At 37.3% G+C, this 19,053-nt stretch overlaps 1 protein-coding gene across 30 annotated transcripts in view; it reads left to right on the top strand.

Annotated features, from left to right (window-relative positions):
- Positions 1 to 19,053, top strand: part of MYO9A (myosin IXA) — a 297,950-nt gene that overhangs the window by 255,049 nt on the left and 23,848 nt on the right. For 27 of the 30 annotated variants that reach the window (XM_054667756.2, XM_054667748.2, XM_054667767.2 and 24 more), the window contains 8 exons: positions 2,642 to 2,753; positions 5,446 to 5,507; positions 10,669 to 10,861; positions 12,971 to 13,099; positions 13,873 to 13,978; positions 15,046 to 15,177; positions 16,249 to 16,372; positions 17,753 to 17,806. In XM_054667756.2, coding sequence (XP_054523731.1) covers positions 2,642 to 2,753; positions 5,446 to 5,507; positions 10,669 to 10,861; positions 12,971 to 13,099; positions 13,873 to 13,978; positions 15,046 to 15,177; positions 16,249 to 16,372; positions 17,753 to 17,806 — 912 coding nt within the window. The remainder of the gene's footprint in view (positions 1 to 2,641; positions 2,754 to 5,445; positions 5,508 to 10,668; positions 10,862 to 12,970; positions 13,100 to 13,872; positions 13,979 to 15,045; positions 15,178 to 16,248; positions 16,373 to 17,752; positions 17,807 to 19,053) is intronic. The other 3 variants (XM_054667768.1, XM_054667765.2, XM_054667749.2) reach the window with 1 other exon arrangement.

Below are 19,053 nucleotides of genomic sequence, written 5' to 3'. Positions count from 1 at the left end.
TCACTTCAAGGAAAACAACTGACAATATTTATTACCAGTGATAAAACTTGTGTATTCAAGCAAAAATTCAAATTTTGGAAAACTTGTATCTGCCAAGTTTTCTAATGAGGTCAGTTATAAAGTTAAGGACTATGACTTTCTGCTAGTGTATAATGAAATGTGTCAACATTTGGAAGTTTAATTTAGTGAATCAGTATATTCCAAATGATCAACATGTACCACTGTAAAATCATATACAGGTTAAATGTCCAAATACAAAATAGACCAATTGGTATTGTAAACCAGCTTTCTGGAGGTAAATTTACTTACCACAAATTTATCCCTTTTTATGTGTACAATTCAGTGATTTCAGTAAATTCACATAGTTTTCCCATCATCTCAATCCAATTTTAGAAAAATCCCAAAAGGATTTTTCATGCCAGTTTACAGTCACTGCTCTTTACTAGCCTCAGGCACTATTACTCTACTTTCTGTTTCTATAGTCTTACCTTTTCTGGATATTTCATGTAAATAGAATAATACACTGTGGTTTTTGCATGTGGCTTTTTAGCATAATGTTTTTGAAGTTCATCTATATCATTGTGTTTATCCATAGTTCAGTCTTCTTTAATGCTAAATAGAATTCCATTGCATGGATATGTCACGTTTTATTTATCCTTTTATCAGTTGGCAGACATTTGAGTTGTTTTGTATTTTTGGCTACCATGAATAATGCCACTATGAACAGTTACATACAGGTTTTTTTGTGGACGTACATTTTCAGTTATCTTGTGTATAAACCTGAGAGTGGAATTTCTGGGTCAAGTGGCAACTCTATGCTTCCAGTTTTCAGAAACTGCCATGCTGTTTTCCAAGTGACTGCACCACTTTACAATCCCACCTGCAGTACCTGAGGGTTCTAGTCTATCCACATTCTTACCAACATTTGCTATTGTTTACCTTTTTTGTTATAGCCATTCTGGTAGGTATGAAGTAGTATTTCATTGTGGTTTTAGTTTGCATTTCTTTGATAACTAATGATGTTGAACATCTTTTCATGTGCCCATTGACCATTTGAACTGCTTCTTTGATGAGCTGTCTCTTCAGTATTTTGCCCATTTTTGAGTTGGGTTGCCTTATTATTGGGTTCTAACATTTCTAACATGATTACATAACATTCTAATATAATGACTAGAAGTCATTTATCAGATATATGATTTGCAAATGTTTTCTCCGAGTCTGTGGTTTATCTTTTTTTCTTAATGGTGTCTTTGAAGGTTAAAGTTTTAAGTTTTAATTAAGTCCAAAACAATAGATTTTACTGTCATAGGACAGGAAGGGTTCATTGGTTATGGTTTTTTACTTAACTTTTAAGTTACCATATGTAAAGTTTTGGTGCCGTATTACTATCTGAAAGGACTGTTAAAATATTACTCCACTGACTCGGAAGAGTGAGGGGGTGTGAGGGGGATGGATGATGAGAGATTACTTAATGGGTACAATACACGTTATTTGAGTGGTCGATACCCTAAAAGCCCTGACTTCACCACTATGCAACCTATGCATGTAACAAAATTACACTTGTACCACATACATTTATACAAATAAAAAAATTTTAATTAAAAAATTATATTCCTTCATTTTCCACTTTCATATCTGTATTAAGCTAGATTTTCTTTATATATTTCAAACTAAACTGCATATTGCAACAGATTGAGTGCAGTAGTAGATGTGAGAATCCAGGTGTCTTTTGTTAATCCAGACATTAAAGAAATTTACAAAAATGTAAAACAATACCCCTTTTGCCACTATTTTTTTTTGCTTTAAAGATATAGTTGTTTTTAATTAAAATGTTATGTTCATGTATAATACATTTATTGTTCATTTTAAATAAATTAATGAATATATACTTTAAATTTTTTTCAGCTTTAATTGCTAGCATAGTAAATATTAACAGGTATAACTCATGTAAACAAAAGCTCTCTGAGGTCATCAGTAATTTTCAACTGTAAAAGTTTCCTGAGATTACAAAAAAATATATATTTTAGCCGGGCGCAGTGGTTCACGCTGATAATCCCAGCACTTTGGGAGTCTGAGGCAGGCGGATAACTTGAGATCAGGAGTTCAAGACCAGCCTGGCCAACACGGTGAAACACTGTCACTAGTAAAAAAATATATATACAAAAATTATCCAGGCGTAGTGGTAGGCGCCTGTAATCCCAGCTATTTGGGAGGCAAAAGCAGGAGAATTGCCTGAACCCAGGAGGCGGAGGCTGCAGTGAGCTGATAGCACCACTGCACTCCAGCCTGGGCAACATAGCAAGACTAAGTCTCAAAAAAAAAAAAAAAGCCAAAAAAAGAAAAAGAAAACATACTTTGAGAACTGCTGCTTTTAATGTAACATTAGAGTCATATAAGACAGCTATTATATGTCTGTTGCATTGCTTTCTGTTTTTCATATAATTTGGTCATGTTTATCTAGATTGTTAGCTTTTGGAAAGCAGGAAAAATATATTTTATGTTATTTCTCAAAAGATCCTAATTGTCCCCCTGGAATTAGTGCCTAGTGAAGACTTAACAAGAGATTGAAGGATTTCCCACCACGTTAGGGCAGCATTTACTGTGTTGGCTTTAATATAAGTAGCTAAATTTTTTCATTCAGGTGGAAGAACACAATGGTCACATCTTTAAAGCCACCCAATATAGCATCCCTACATACTGTGAATACTGTTCTTCTTTGATATGGATAATGGACCGAGCCTCTGTTTGCAAATGTAAGTATGAGAGATCTTTGAGGAATATTTTTAACCACTGACATTTCTGTTTCCTTGAGTTGTCTTATATCTCCTTTAACATAAAGGAGTTATTTACACTACCTAAATTTTTAGCCTCATCTCTTGCTATACTCTCTTCACCTATTCTTTGTATCTAAACCAGATATTTTGATGTTATTTGGTCACTGAGAGTCTTGTACATGTAATTCACTCTGTCTAAAATGGTCTTGTCCCAGATTTTAGTATGACTTAATATTTCAATTACTTCATGCCTACACTCACATCTCACCTTCTCAGAGAGCTCTCTTTTCTACCCCCAGTTTAAATGCCACCTTGTCCCCAAATTCGCTATTCTTTTTTTTGTTTTTGAGATGGTGTCTTGCTCCATCGCCCAGGCTGGAGTGCAGTGGTGTGATCTCAGCTCACTGCAACCTCTGCTTCCCAGGTTCAAGTGATTCTCCCTGCCTCAGCCTCCCGAGTAGCTGGGATTACAGGCATGTGCCACCATGCCCAGCTAATTTTTGTGTTTTTAGTAGAGACAGGGTTTTGCCATGTTGGCCAGGCTGGTCTCGAACTCCTGACCTCAGATGATCCTCCCGCCTTGGCCTAAAGTGCTGGGATTACAGGCGTGAGCCACTGCGCCCGCCCCTCCACCCTCTGAAATTCTCTGTTCTTTCACTCAGACTTAATAGTCTTTATAGAACTTATTACCACCCAAAATTACATTAAGTATTTGTGTTCTTGTTTTTCAGTCTACACCTCTAAAATATATGCTCTATAGGTCAGCAAACTTATTTGTCTTTTTTTTTTTTTTATATCATCAGTGCCTAAAACAGTGATGGCACATAGTAAGTTTTAATAAATATTTGTTGGTTAGATAGACCTATAGATGTATGGATGGATGGATAAATGAATGAATAAATTAGATTATAGTCAAAAAGGTACTTTTTCTACTGTAATCCTTTTAGCAGATTACAGTAGAAAATATAAATATATAAAATATATATAAATATAATATATATATTATTTTACATATAAATATATATCTAAATATATAAATCCTAAAACGTGAGTAGAGATTCTTTGTAGATCAACTTGGTTCTGGCTTACAGTGAACCTTTAGCCTCCACTCATCTTATTTTATACATCTGCTCTGGTGCTATTATTAGTTCTGTGAAGCTTTGCTTTTACTAGTGGGCTAAAATTGAATGAAGCAAATACTAGGAAAGGACTGGAACCAATATGACAGCAGTTTGCCACAGAAAAATTGCCACTATTACTATATATTTACTTATTCCATGGTTCAACAGCAGTTTTGCTTTGGTTTTATTATCAGTAGTCTAAAAAATTATAATGAGTCTGAAAATAGGAAGTAGTTTGAAATGTATTTGACCCTTTAGTGTAACTATGATTCTTGTAGGTTTAGTTTCTTCTGTAACTTAAAGCTAAAAATTTAAATGATTTTCTTTTTTATGACTATGTTGGGCTGGTTTGATTTTTTTTTTTTTTTTTTTTTTTTGGTGAGATGGAGTCTAACTTTGTTGCCCAGACTGGAGTGCATTGGCACAATCTCAGCTCACTGCAGCCTCCGCCTTCCAGGTTTAAGTGCTTGTCCTGCCTCAGCCTCCCAAGTAGCTGGGATTACAGGTGCCCACCACCATGCCTGGCTAATTTTTGTATATTTAGTAGAGACAGGGTTTTACCATGTTGATCAGGCTGGTCTTGAACTCCTGACCTCAAGTGATCCACTCACCTCGACCTCCCAAAGTGTGCTAGGATTACAGGCATGAGCCACTGTGCCTGGCCTGATTTGATTTTTTAATAGAGTTAGCTAACTTTCTTTGTTGTTATCCTGATTATTTCACCAGTACAATGACATGGCCTCCCTTACTTGATCTTGGCCTTCAAAAGCCTACAAGTTATGTTTTACAAGCTCAAGAAAGGATATTCAGGTTTTGGTACACAGAAGCCAGAGCTAGTGTAACAAAATGACATAAGCCAGCTGTGTTCTCAATACCCTCCTCTAAATGTGCCTCTTCCTGTTCACCAGCTGCCCAGCTACTCTGGGTTATCACCACTCCTCTAAATTATTTTAGCTCTGAACCTTTTCTTTATCCCATCTTCCCAATCACAACTCAATATTCTTCATGTTCTGGTTCTTCAGAGCTCTGTTCTGAACCTTTAGAGATCATAAATAAGACCTTTCTTATATCTTAAACTGTGCTACCCAATTAGTTTTCATTTCAGGAAGGATCTGTGACAGTAATGCCTTCCTTATCTATAGGAATGATTCTTAATAGGCATTCCTGAGATTTTAGTATGTTGTAGAGCATATATGTGGTAGAACATGAACACTAATTTGTGAATCAAACCACAAAGATAAGTATCCTGCTGGTATTTGTTGGGGAGTGGTACTGTATGGCATAGGGGCAGGATGAGCAGCTTTGAAAGAACAAAAAGCTTTTTCATTGACTGTGGCTAGAAATTTTGATCATGTTTTCAACTTCATTATACCCAATAGAATGGGTTAAAATTCTTTTTAATTATACCATTGTACAAAGTATGTATGTCATATTACAGCAGTCTGAGATTTAAAGAAAAAAACGTAGGTCTAAAATAAAGTATACTTGATAAGTTCTTATCACTGATGTACAGACTTCTAAAAATGTTGCATTCCTCACCTATTTTTCAGTATGCAAGTATGCTTGCCATAAGAAGTGCTGTCTGAAAACCACAGCCAAGTGCTCTAAAAAGGTAAGAAATTATCACCTATCAGTAATAGATAACAGACCTGTTGGTCTTTTGTGCCTTATGGAAATAAATTAAGGCCTTTTTGATAGTTTTACAGATGAGTGGTTTTTAAACTTTTTGACCACAAATCACAGTAGAAATATGTTTTATGCCATGATCCAGTTCATATGTTTGGTGATATATGTACAAAAATGAATTGATTTTCATAGAATTATTTTACCGTTACTATATGTGAGTTACTAAATTAATTTCGTAAACCACAATTTGAAGAACACTGCATTGAGGTTTCATACTTCCTTAAACGCTCATAAATCTTCTAAGAATTATCCTTAATGCAGTAAGCTACAATTAAAGATGAACAAATTTAAACATGAGTAGCAAAATTCACCAGCATGGATGGTTGGTGTTTTTACATATATCTCTTGGATACACAGAGATCTAAAATATACTGTACACATACTGTTTGATACCTTATGTTTCAAGGAGGTAATCTTTTTAAAAAATTCAGGCTTTTATCGATGTATGATCACAACATTTTCTTATTCATTAATCACATACTGACAGTTGTTACAATAGCATGCAAATCTGAAATATAAATGTGTGTGCATGTTGTTTGCAGTAGACAAATCATGGCAAAGTACAGAGAGAAATTTGATTCAGGAATTAAAATGCAAAGAATATGAGTGAGACATTTGCTTCCAGCTAAGATGGAGCAGCTTATGTCAGACCAATACTAAAAAAGTTTGTTGGCAAGCATCAGGGAGCTGCACAGGCAAATTGTACTTTAGGAGACTAGATTTTAGAGAGAAGAGAATGCAGAGTAGTGAATCTACATCTGTGAGATGTTTTTCTTCTAGTGGGAATTTTTCTTTTTTCTTTTTTATTATACTTTAAGTTCTAGAGTACATGTGCACAACGTGCAGGTTTGTTACATATGTATACATGTGCCATGTTGGTGTGCTGCACCCATTAACTCATCATTTACATTAGGTATATCTCCTAATGCTATCCCTCCCCCCTCCCCCCACCCCACGACAGGTCCCAGTGTGTGATGTTCCCCTTCCTGTGTCCAAGTGTTCTCCCATCCAAGTACTAACCAGGCCTGACCCTGCTTAGCTTCTGAGATCAGAAGAGATCGGGCGCATTCAGGGTAGTATGGCCATAGACCCAAGTGTTCTCATTGTTCAATTCCCATCTATGAGTGAGAACATGCGGTGTTTGGTTTTCTGTCCTGGCAATAGTTTGCTGAGAATGATGGTTTCCAGCTTCATCCATGTCCCTACGGAGGACATGAACTCATCCTTTTTTATGGCTGCATAGTATTCCATGCTGTATATGTGCCACATTTTCTTAATCCAGTCTATCATTGATGGACATTTGGGTTGGTTCCAAGTCTTTGCTATTGTGAATAGTGCCGCAATAAACATATGTGTGCATGTGTCTTTATAGCAGCATGATTTATAATCCTTTGGGTATACACCCAGTAATGGTATGGCTGGGTCAAATGGTATTTCTAGTTGTAGATCCTTGAGGAATCGCCACACTGTCTTCCACAATGGTTGAACCAGTTTATAGTCCCACCAACAGTGTAAAAGTGTTCCTATTTCTCCACATCCTCTCCAGCACCTGTTGTTTCCTGACTTTTTAATGATCGCCATTCCAACTGGTGTGAGATGGTATCTCATTGTGGTTTTGATTTGCATTTCTCTGATGGCCAGTGATGATGAGCATTTTTTCATGTGTCTGTTGGCTGCATAAATGTCTTCTTTTGAGAAGTGTCTGTCCATATCCTTTGCCCACTTTTTGGTGGGGTTGTTTGTTTTTTCCTTGTAAATTTGTTTGAGTTCTTTGTAGATTCTGGATATTAGCCCTTTGTCAGATGAGTAGATTGCAAAAATTTTCTCTCATTCTGTAGGTTGCCTGTTCACTCTGATGGTAGTTTCTTTTGCTGTGTAGAAGCTCTTTAGTTTAATTAGATTATTTTTCCATGTACCTTTATATACTTTTACCTATCAATATTCACTAAATGTAAAAAGTGCAAAAAAAAAAAAACTATCGATACAAACATAATGTTGACTGAAAGCTAGAGACAAAAGAGTACATTTAAACAAAGTTCAAAAATAGATTAAACTAACTCAAGGTGCACATACTCTGTTTTTCCATTTATATAATATCCAAAAGCAGGTAAAATTAATTTTTAGTGACAGAAGTACAGATACTGGTTATTTGTGAAGGGTAAAGGGCATAGTGGCTGGAAGGGACCTGGAGGAATTTTAAACTGCTTGGTAATATTCTGTTTCTTAATTTGGGTCTTTGTGAAAATCCATTAAGCTGTAACTTGCAATGTGTGTATGTCACAGCTCAATAAAGATTTTATTTAAAATACACATTGAAGTTAGTTTAAATGAAAAATAACTATGAAACAAAAACTATAAAAATATATTTTTAGAAAAATACTCAGAATTTTTTTTCCATTGAAAATAGTAAGATTAATTTGTCTCTTCATTTCAAGAAATAGAATGTTCTAGCATGTTTGCTTTAGATTACTTAGTTTCAAATCAAGTTATTTTTAAAGTTTTTGTTTAATACCTAAAAGTATTTTGTTATTTTGCTTCCACAAGTCATAACATTTCTAATGCCATAGGGATTTAAATAAACAGAATATGTATTTGCACATCTGTGTCCCAGCATTAGGAAAACATTTGACTAAAATTTAATCATTACAGCAAGCCTTATTCTATTCTATTTCTATAATAATTTTTTCAGTATTTGACGTATACCAGGTTGTCATGCTGTGTATGTTCAACTTAATCTCTACAACAACCCTCTGAAGTAGAAAGGAGGTATTTCTGTTGCAAATGTGAAATAACCTAGCCAAGTTCACATAGTGACAAGGCAAAACTTTTAATATGCATCCTCTAAATATTCCAAGATTGTGTCCTATTCTGCCTTAGACTTGGAAATGCTTTTCAGAGATGTTGTGTGATATTAAGATAATTTAATGTATGTCAAAATAGACATGAAATTAATACTCTAAGGATTAAGAGCTGGAATGCAGAGCATGTAGATACATGCATGAATGATGCAAAATAATACTGATAATACTGCTAAAACTAATAAACTGATTATTCCTTTATTTAAAATTATCTGGTAGCTTCATTTCCGTAGCCACTTTGCTCTGCCTACCTTTGTAGTTTTATATTTCCTGTGCCTAAAAGATCTTGCTTTCTTTAGTTATCTATTACTTGCTTTCCAACACTAAGGTTGAACATCAGGTCTTTTCAAGATCATTAGTTGTTTGTTATCCAGCCCAGTCTTTCCTGATCTAGTTGTCTCTCTTCTGTGTTTCCATAATAGTTAATCTATTTATAATTTTACTTATCTCCACACACTAACACTACTAGTCTTTTTCTTTTTTTTTCTTTTGAGACAGAGTTTTGCCCTTGTTGCCCAGGCTGGAGTACAGTGGCGTGATCTTGGCTCACTGCAACCTCTGCCTCCTGTGTTCAGGTGATTCTCCTGCCTCAGCCTCCTGAGTAGCTGGGATTACAGGTGCCCGCCACTATGCCTGGCTAATTTTTGTATTTTTAGTAGAAATGGGGTTTCACCATGTTGGCCAGGCTGGTCTTGAACTCCTGACCTTAGGTGATCCACCCACCTCAGCCTCACAAAATGCTGGGATTACAGGTGTGAGCCACTGTGCCGGGCCTAACACTACTAGTCTTAAGCAGAAGGCCTTGATTTTGTTTCCTTGGTACCTAACACATAAATGACAAATGTATGAATGTAAGGCTGGAAAGTAGAAATCAGAATCAGTTCAAGTAAGTTCTTGAGTATGAGACTCAAGAATGTTTGCACTTTAGTTTGCTATATACTAATTAGCTGCTAAAGGTTTTTGAGGATAATAAAACAGATTATATATACTACAGAATATATTAAAAGGAGACATATGAATATGGGGAAAACTCGCCAAGAAACTGTTGAAATAGTCTAATTGGTTAGTGATATAGTTTTGAGCTGGGGTGATGACACTTAGAACAGAAAAGAAACAATAAAGAGGATGAACCGATTGACTTGGCAACTGGTTGGATGCAGGTTAAAGGAGAAAATGGAATATATAGTTAGGGAAGGACAGTGGTGCAGGAGAAGGAAAGACAGATTTGCAAAACAATTTTCAGTCTCAGAGATAATACCTGCCATTTTTCTTTTCAGTGAATTACTTCAAATAATCTTAAGGGTAAGCTGTTCTGTTGCAGTCACATAGGATATAAAGTAACCTATAGGTTAATAAAGTATGATATTGGCTGGACACAGTGGTTCATGCCTGTAATCCCAGCACTTTGGAAGGCCAAGGCGGGCAGATCACTTGAGGTCAGGAGCTCGAGACCAGCCTGGCCAACATGATGAAACTCCGTCTCTACTAAAACTACAAACATCAGCTGGGCATGGTGGCATGTGCCTGTAGTCCCAGCTACTTGGGAGGCTGAGGCACGAGAATCACTTGAACCTGGGAGGTGAAGGTTGCAGTGAGCTGAGATCGCATCACTGCACTCCAGCCTGGGTGACAGAGCGAGACTCTGTCTCGAATGAATGAATGAATGCATGAATAAATAAAGTATGATATCAGATACGCTATTCAAGTCCATACAAAAGAGCTGTAACAGTAGTCATGGGCTGATCTGTGTGTACCTCTGCCTTTAATTATGAAATCATTTTTCAGTTAAACTTCCGTAAAGTTTATATAAACATCAAAGCATTCTTATGCTTAAGAACTTGCTGACAACTCTAATTCTTATCAAATTAGTAGATTTTCTAGTGGTATCTGGTAGGTGGTCAAGCTGTTTGCATATAAAATCCAACCCTTTTCCCCACACCCAAATCCCACCTTTGCTTTTGAAGCAATTTTTTGATAGGAGAAGCTGTAGCCCTTCGCCACTGCCTTCATTCTTCACTCCATTATTTTCTTTTGGAGATTCTGGTGGAAAAGGATTGAAACTAATATCTCATTTATACTTACTTAAACATAATTCCCTTTCTCCCAACTCTTCTAACTATGCTCATAAAACTTCAGAGAAATAAAAAAGTAGCTCCTGGTAAAGAAATGGTTAAACATGTTTCAAGATGTTTGAATGCATTTGGAAACTAAAAATTATCTTTCGTTTAGTATGATCCAGAGCTGTCATCTCGACAATTTGGGGTTGAACTGTCCCGTTTGACCAGTGAAGACCGAACTGTTCCTTTAGTAGTAGAAAAGCTCATAAACTACATTGAAATGCATGGACTGTATACAGAAGGTATTTATCGAAAGTCTGGTTCGACTAATAAAATCAAGGAGCTTCGGCAGGGTCTAGATACAGGTAAGATAGTGCCCTCTAAATCATAATGAAATACTTTTATTTAAATAGTTCCTTTCATGCTCTTAAAGTTTTCATTACATGTCAATCCTTTACTTAGCAGCCGGAAGAATGCATTCTTTTCTGTGATGCTTTGTTATCATTTTTTGGCTTTCTAAAGAGTCTTTGGTTTCATTTGGTCAACTCAGCAGACATGTTGAGCATATAATTTGCACTTGGGACAGATCTCATTTAATTTTTGTAATAATTCAGTAAGATTGTGATACCTCTGATTGACAAAGAGAAAAACTAAGGTATAGGGAAATTAAATAATGAGCTGCTGATGATGATGCAAGGTGCTGTACTAATGTTTTTATAATATTCACAACAATCCTATGAATTAGGGATATTATTATCCCCATTTACAGAAAAAGGAACTGAGGCTTACAGAGGATCTTGCCCAAAGACTGATCGCCAATAAGTGACCAAATTGGAGTTAACACCAGATCTTCTGAATTCATAATCTATTTCCCCTTTCTCTTTATTATTCTGACTCCAAGGGGTACTCTTTCCTGTGTATCATCTTCTTGCCTGCCTACATTGATGACAGTTACTCAAACTGATAATTAGTGAGTTGAGCATGTATCTTTGTAGAGCTGTAGTTTTAGTACTGGAATTCATGCAGGGGACTGACTCTGGTTTCATTCTCATTTTACCACTGTTGGGAAGGAATAGATCTTTTTGAACTAAACAGAGTAAAGCATGTCTTTGTGTGGGCAAGAACCTGTGTTCAATGCTGTTTCTTATGAACAAATCAATGAGAAATGAATTGAGTATGAAAATAATAACAATGACTGGTAAGACTTAGGCAGGAGGTTCCGTCTACAAGAGACTTGGTCTACTTTGGTTTACAGGCAGTTACTGACTTTGTCTCTGATACCTTGAAATAGCACAAGTAAAAATCAATCATCCTGAATCTTCCCCAGTCATCTAATCTGTATAACCTTAGGGAGTTTATAAGTGAAACGGGTGAAGGTGTTTCCTTTACATTTTCTAAGCTCAGTTATCACTGTCCTTTTATCTCTAAGAATGACTTAAAATTAGCCTTACTTTCAGAAAGTGTCCTGTATGCGTTTTTTCATTTGTTATGTAAACCATTGTTACTCAAAGTGTGGTCTCTGGACAAATCCATAACCAGGTAAGTACAGAAATTGAGAGCAAGCATGTAGAGACGTTTATAGCAGTTTAACAGTGCTTCAGCACGAAAACATTCATTCATTCATTGATTCATTCATTCATTCATTCAGAGACAGTCTTGCTCTGTTGCCCAGGCTGTAGTACAATGGTGTGACCTTGGCTCACTGCAACCTCCATCTCCTGGGTTCAAGCAATTCTGCCTCAGCCTCCCAAGTAGCTGGGATTATAGGCGTGTGCCACCACACCCAGCTAATTTTTATATTTTTAGTAGAGACAGGTCTCACCACGTTGGCCAGGCTGCTTTCTGTCTCCTGGCCTCAAGTAATCGGCCTGTCTCAGTCTCCCAAAGTGCTGGGATTACAGTCATGAGCCGCTGCTTCTGGCCATGATCTTTTATTTTACACATTTCAGTCCACAACAGGTTTGGAAAACAAATACACAAGACGTATTCTTTCACCACAGTTAGAAGCACAGTTCCAAAGCATGGAATTACATTGTGGAAAATAGGTTAGTCAGTTTGATTAAGAAACATGAAGCCGGCTGGGCATGGTGGCTCACGCCTGTAATCCCTCCACTTTGGGAGGCCAAGGCAGGTGGATCACCTGAGGTTGGGAGTTCGAGACCAGCCTGACCAACATGGAGAAACCCCGTCTCTACTAAAAATACAAAATTAGCTAAGCGTGGCGGCGCATGCCCGTAATCCCAGCTACTCGGGAGGCTGAGGCAGGAGAATCACTTGAACTCGGGAGGCAGAGGTTGTGGTGAGCTGAGATCACACCATTGCACTCCAGCCTGGCCAACAAGAATGAAACTCCATCTCAAAAAAAAAAAAAAGAAACATGAAGCCTTCCTTTAATGATGATAGTTTCTAAAGTGAATTATTTGAATCTCTTTGCATGTTTTGGCTCTGTTAATCTAACTCTTGTCTTTAAATAGATGCTGAGAGTGTAAATCTAGATGACTATAACATACACGTCATTGCAAGTGTATTCAAACAATGGCTTCGAGATTTGCCCAATCCTCTCATGACCTTTGAACTCTATGAGGAATTTCTTCGAGCTATGGGTAAGCATAGGCTTCCTGGGTTAGAGAGAAGGCCTATAGTTGGGAAAGAAATGCCATCTTGAGTATAGATTATCAAGCCATCCTCTAGTGGTTTAATTCTTATAGATTCAAAGGTAAGCTTTTGACAGTGAATACAAAACGGCTAGTATACTGTCACCTATTCAAATGTTGACTTTTTAGAGACTCATCAAAATGTTAGTGTCCTAAAAATTTTCTGAGTGAGACACTTGGTTGCTTCTTACAAAGAAATTGAAAGACTGGGGTTATAAAACAGATTAAAATATTAAAAATAAGTTTTAAGATTAGGCTTATGTTCATTTAAATTGGAAATCTAGGCAAGAACTATGTGTAAAGCTGGCTGTTTTATGCCAAGCTTAACAGGTTTCAGAGTTTAGTTTCTCAGTGCTGTAAGTGCGTGGGATATTGATAAAGGCCTTCCTAGAGGTATTTAGGCCCTGAGGATTCATAAATTATGTTGACTTTAATGGTAAATCAATCTGCTACACAATGACTGAAAAACTAGAACATCTCTATCCCCTTGCTGTTATTAAGGATTACTGTGATATAGGTTCAAACTAAGGAGACTGTTTATGAATATAGAACTCAAGCAAAAGGAGTTAAATAGTTACTGTGAGTTGCTCTTCTCCTGCCTTACAGGTACAACTACTCCTAAAACTCTGTAGCCAGCCTTCTTTGCTTCATAGTGTCTGGGAGGAAGATACACTGTATAAGAGGGGATATTTAGTCTTAGTTTCTGCTCTTACTGTTTTTAGGCCTTCAGGAGAGGAAGGAGACAATCCGTGGTGTATACTCTGTGATTGATCAACTCTCCCGAACTCATCTCAATACACTGGAACGCCTCATCTTTCATCTAGTCAGGTAACTTTAAGAAGCAAGGGAACGATTTTTAATAGTTTCTCTTGGATTATTTTAAATAGATAAGGAATTTCTCCATTTGGAAAACTGACAGGTATTTATTTTTTCTTCTATTTATAAAGTCAGTGTCTCAAACAGGTGGTTAGGATACCTTGGAGCAGAAATATTCAGCTGAGCTGGAATGCATGGCAGTTGCTTTTCTGCCCTTGTTTGAACCATGTAACAGCTTCAGCCTCATGGTGGCAGTGTGTAGTTTAGCCTGTTTTCTAACAGCTGAACTAGAAAGGATATATAATCTATTGAAATGACCTAATTCATATGAGGGGTTCAGATCATTCTCAGGAATTGACCAAAGAGGCGTCAGGAGTAGTGTCTCTTCCCCGTGTGTAAATATCAGCAGTAGTTGAGAAGAAAGCCATCTTTATTTTTGGTTAAAGCCTCTACTCTGCATTCTTTTTTTTTTTTTTTTTTTTGAGACACAGTTTCAGTCTGTCACCCAGGCCGGAGTGCAGTGACCCAATCTCAGCTCACTGCAACCTCCGCCTCCCCGGTTCAAGTGATTCTCCTGCCTCAGCCCCCTACATAGCTGGGATTACAGGTGTGCGCCACCACACCTGGCTAATTTTTGTATTGTTAGTAGAGACAAGGTTTTGCCGTGTTGGTCAAGATTGTCTCAAACTCCTGACCACAAGTAATCTGCCCACATTGGCCTCCCAAAGTGCTGGATTACAAGTGTGGGCCACCGTGCCTGGCCGATTCTGCATTCTTTGGACATGTTCATCTAGTGATCTTGGCCTAGAGCAGGTAGGTCACAAATTTCCCTTGGGAAGCTATCGGCTGACCTAGACTGCTTCAAGGAAAGAACAAATGAAAATACATTTTCCAGAGACAAAGGAACAAAGGAACAACTTGGGAAAAGTCTGCAGACCCTTAAACTTAATGGATATCCTTCTAGTACTATGCAGTTCATGTCATACTGTCTTCTTTTGCTCATCTCTTCTGCCTATTTCCCTATGGTGCTCCCTTTTTATCCCTTAGTCACTTGTTTTTTGTTTTGTTTTAATTCTTAGGATTGCTCTGCAGGAAGACACTAATCGAATGTCTGCTAATGCTTTGGCCATTGTGTTTGCGCCCTGCATTCTCCGCTGCCCTGACACCACTGACCCGCTACAAAGTGTACAGGACATCAGTAAGACTACCACGTAAGGCCAGTTACCATAACCTTTACAAGACCTCAGGGACTTCTGACTATGTAGTCACTGTATCCAGATATCAAACATAGTGAATGGGTTCATAAATTCAGGTGTTTTTAAAAAGATTGTTGGACACTGCTGGGTTTTCTTATGCTGAGGATGCAAACTCCTGGATTCAACTGAGCATCATTTGTCTTAAAGCATCTTATTTTTAAAATCTGGCTTTTCTTTAGGACTGCTTATAGTTTCTAAATAGATTTTAAATTTCCATTTTACCAAATTATGGACACTTAGTATCTTCCTGTAATCTAGTCTAACTGTGGTCTTAATGGCTCTGAATCCTTTGGTCTTAATACTTCAGTATTCCTGTATTTCACCTTGGTCTTTTTTCTTGGGGCTCTGCTTTCCTTCTAACGTGGTTTTCTTTTGCTCTCCTCAATCTTGACTGCAAAAGGAACTTTAAAAAATATATCAATATTTGGATCCCATCCCCAGAGAGTCTGATTTAATTGGTGTAGCATGTAGCCTGGGCATTGGGATTTGTAACTGCTCTTTATTTTGTATTATTTTTAATTAATTAATTAATTAATTAATTTTTTGAGATGGAGTTTTACTCTTGTCGCCTAGGCTGGAGTGCAGTGGCATGATCTTGGCTCACTGCAACCTCCACCTCCCAGGTTTAAGCGATTCTCGTGCCTCAGCCTCCCAAGTAGCTGAGATTATAGGCGTGCACCTCCATGCCTGGCTGATTTAGTATTTTTAGTAGAGACAGGGTTTCACCATGTTGGCCAGGTTGGTCTCGAACTCCTGACCTCAGGTGATCCACCTGCCTCGGCCTCCCAAAGCGCTGGGATTACAGGCATGAACCACTGTGCTCAGCCATAACTGCTCTTTAGATGGCTTCTAAAGTGCAGCTAAAGTTGTGAACCACCATTCTAAACCTTGTCTCTGAGTTTATCAAGTAAGGGATGTTAATTTTTTCCTTCATCTTTCAACTGTCTACCACAAAAACAGTCTGTCAGTGCTATACTTTATTTACTTCACCTCTTAACAGTTTTTTTCTCTTTCCTTCTGTTTCAGTTGTGTGGAACTGATCGTTGTGGAACAAATGAATAAATACAAGGCTCGTCTCAAAGATATCAGTAGCTTGGAATTTGCTGAGAATAAGGCAAAGACCAGGTTGTCACTGATTCGTAGATCAATGGTAAGATGCAACACATGGAATAGTGGAAAAATGGGAGTTGTCTTGGGAATTTAAATGTGCTTTTGTGGTATATACAAGGATTATTATCAGAATCTTTTTTATAAAAAACAAGTAAAACGTCACCAAATCTCAAGGTGCTATGGATTCCTCATGTTTAATCTGCTGGCTCTCTTTAGTTACATTATAGAATCTATGTGATTAAGTGTGCAGAATTTTTCAAATCAAGTATTTAGATAAAATGTTGGTGTCTTAATAATATGCCTTGCTTTCTTTTCATGTCCTTTCTATGAAAACGTAATCCTTTTCTAACTTTTTTCTCCACTTCCTTCCACTGTCTGTTCCCGCCTTTAATCGTATCACTTTTGGTGGTCCTGCCAAGACCCCTGGGATGTAGAGAACTTAATCATTTGTAACTGAATTTAAATGGAATCATTTGATTCTTAAGGAAATGGAATTCCATCTATGAGTCTACTGTAATCAAAAAGTATTTCTTTGAGTTTAGGGTTAGGTTTTGAGACAGTCCTTGTAAAACTGATAATTTATTTCCTTGGTTTGCCCACTTTTTAATATCTTCCTTTGCAACCAGTAACATATAACTCCAGTTCTCAATGACCACTAATCAATAGCTTCAGCCCTATTGATTAGTGGTCATTGAGAACTGGAGTTATCCATATATGTTACCCTGAAGTCAGTTTTCAGGATAACTGGAAAACTGCTGCATTAAGGTTTATTTATTGCCCATTTGCCACCCTTCCTCTCAGTTGTAAAATAAAATTGTGACAATGAGCACGCATTTCAGATTCCCAATAAATCTCTAAAGAGAAGCAGGCTTCATCATGCCCTTACTCTTTCAGGGGTCCAGCAGTACTTCCTCCCATATCTTCACAGTTTGCATTTAGATTAGCACTAAAATAATTCTTTTTCTTCCTTTATTATTTAATCTGCCTGGCACAGAATAAGTGCTTAACAAAGGTCTGTTGATTAAGGTAGTGAAGGGTCTTCTGTAAAAACAAACATAAGCATGGGCTTTTTGCAGGCAGTAAAGATATTAAATAAAACTCATCATAGGGGATACTATCTAAATCTTTTCCCCAGAAATTAAAAACAGAAATCCCACTTAAAAGTGAAACATTTCTGTAGTATGAATTTTCAGGAGCTCAGTTCTGAGAGGCCCAATTTAGTGGTGGCTATCCAGGCAGGAAGGGAAGAGCCTTTTGCTATAAACCTACTTTTCAAAGCAGATAGATAAGCTGCGCTTTTTTCCAGTGCTGCAGAAGATGGATATTCAGTCCATTGCAAGATTAAACCTTCTCTTTTAATGAGGCAATGACATGTACATTCTAACCTTCTGCTTTCCTTTTCATGTCCTTCCTAATCCAGAAACCTGTACTAATTGCAGTTAGATTCATGAACATTACCCGCAATTCAGTCTCGGTATGTATTAATAATGCAATGTGTCACAGCCACTCTACATTATTGTCTCTCGTTCATCCAGGAATTGTTCCGCCCTGTCTATCATTCATGCCTGTCCACCCTCCATGTTCGGCCCCAAGTCAGGTTCTACTTTTTGATTACCTTTCACTTGCTTTTCTCTTAATCTCTTTCTTTAGATCCTTCATTTTCCTTCCTCCGTATTGTGTAGTTGAACAGCATCCATTTAAAATACACCGGTTTTTCCTCTTTGTTAGATGAGCCTCCTTTTGGGTTTCTTCTTTGGTTGAATCATTAAAAGGTGAAAGTTAAAAGCATTGAGATATCAAATTAATTTCTGCTCTATGAGCTGTGTTCCCAGCAATCTCCTCCACTTTATTATTTGAAATACTATTACTTTCAGCATCTCCTGTCATTAGTAATGCTTATTTGTCCATTCATATCTGTGACTCCGATGGTGTCCTCCCAGATGTAGAAATATGGTTCTTATCCACTTAGCATTTATCAGACAGAGCTACAAATAGGAGTGAACTAATCCAAATTGGTGGACTAGTTCTAGACTTAAATATTATGGTATTCTAGAACTCATACCAGGATCTCATTGCTGGTATCCCTCTTCAGTTCCATTGATTGTACAAAAAAAGGAATGGGGGCATGGAAGGCTGAGAACACCAATATTTGTGGAAAACTGTCCACCTGTGTGTAACCATTTTATTGAGGAGGCTTAACTTGTTGGGATGCTAATACAAGTCAGTTTTTCTTTTTGTCTATAACTGCCTCTCAACTCCAGCCTGTCAAACTTCCCTTTCCCATTAGATATCAGTTACCTTAACAGCATCTTGAAACCAATTCTATAATTTTCAAAAATTCATTTCATTCTAGTATTTAAGAGTCAGTTCTCTTCATATTAAAACTTCAGTCAGTTTTAATCCAGTGCTCTTCTCACTTCCTCCCAGGGCAGACTAGACCTTTATCTGGAACTTAAAACTTTGGAGGGTAGGTGGGTAATTTCTGTTTGTCAGACACTTCTGCCCTTCGTCTTTCTTGACCCTTTCTCCCCTGATGTTGAGACTGGGAGGAGTGATAGGGGAGGCAGAATTCTGTATGATATCTTGGTGTTGAGATGGCAGTCCACTTTCTTGGTTGTTCAACACTGCTATTCTGGCTCATTGTCAGTAGGCTAAGTAAAGATAAGTAGTAGCTCCAGTTTACCCTGTTGACAGTGAACTCAGTTCTATCTCATTTCTGTA

The sequence above is a fragment of the Pan troglodytes genome, chromosome 16 (assembly GCF_028858775.2).
Source record: "Pan troglodytes isolate AG18354 chromosome 16, NHGRI_mPanTro3-v2.0_pri, whole genome shotgun sequence".
NCBI lineage: Eukaryota > Metazoa > Chordata > Mammalia > Primates > Hominidae > Pan > Pan troglodytes.
Note: the sequence above shows the minus strand (reverse complement) of the source record. Positions and strands in the feature narration are given on the sequence as shown.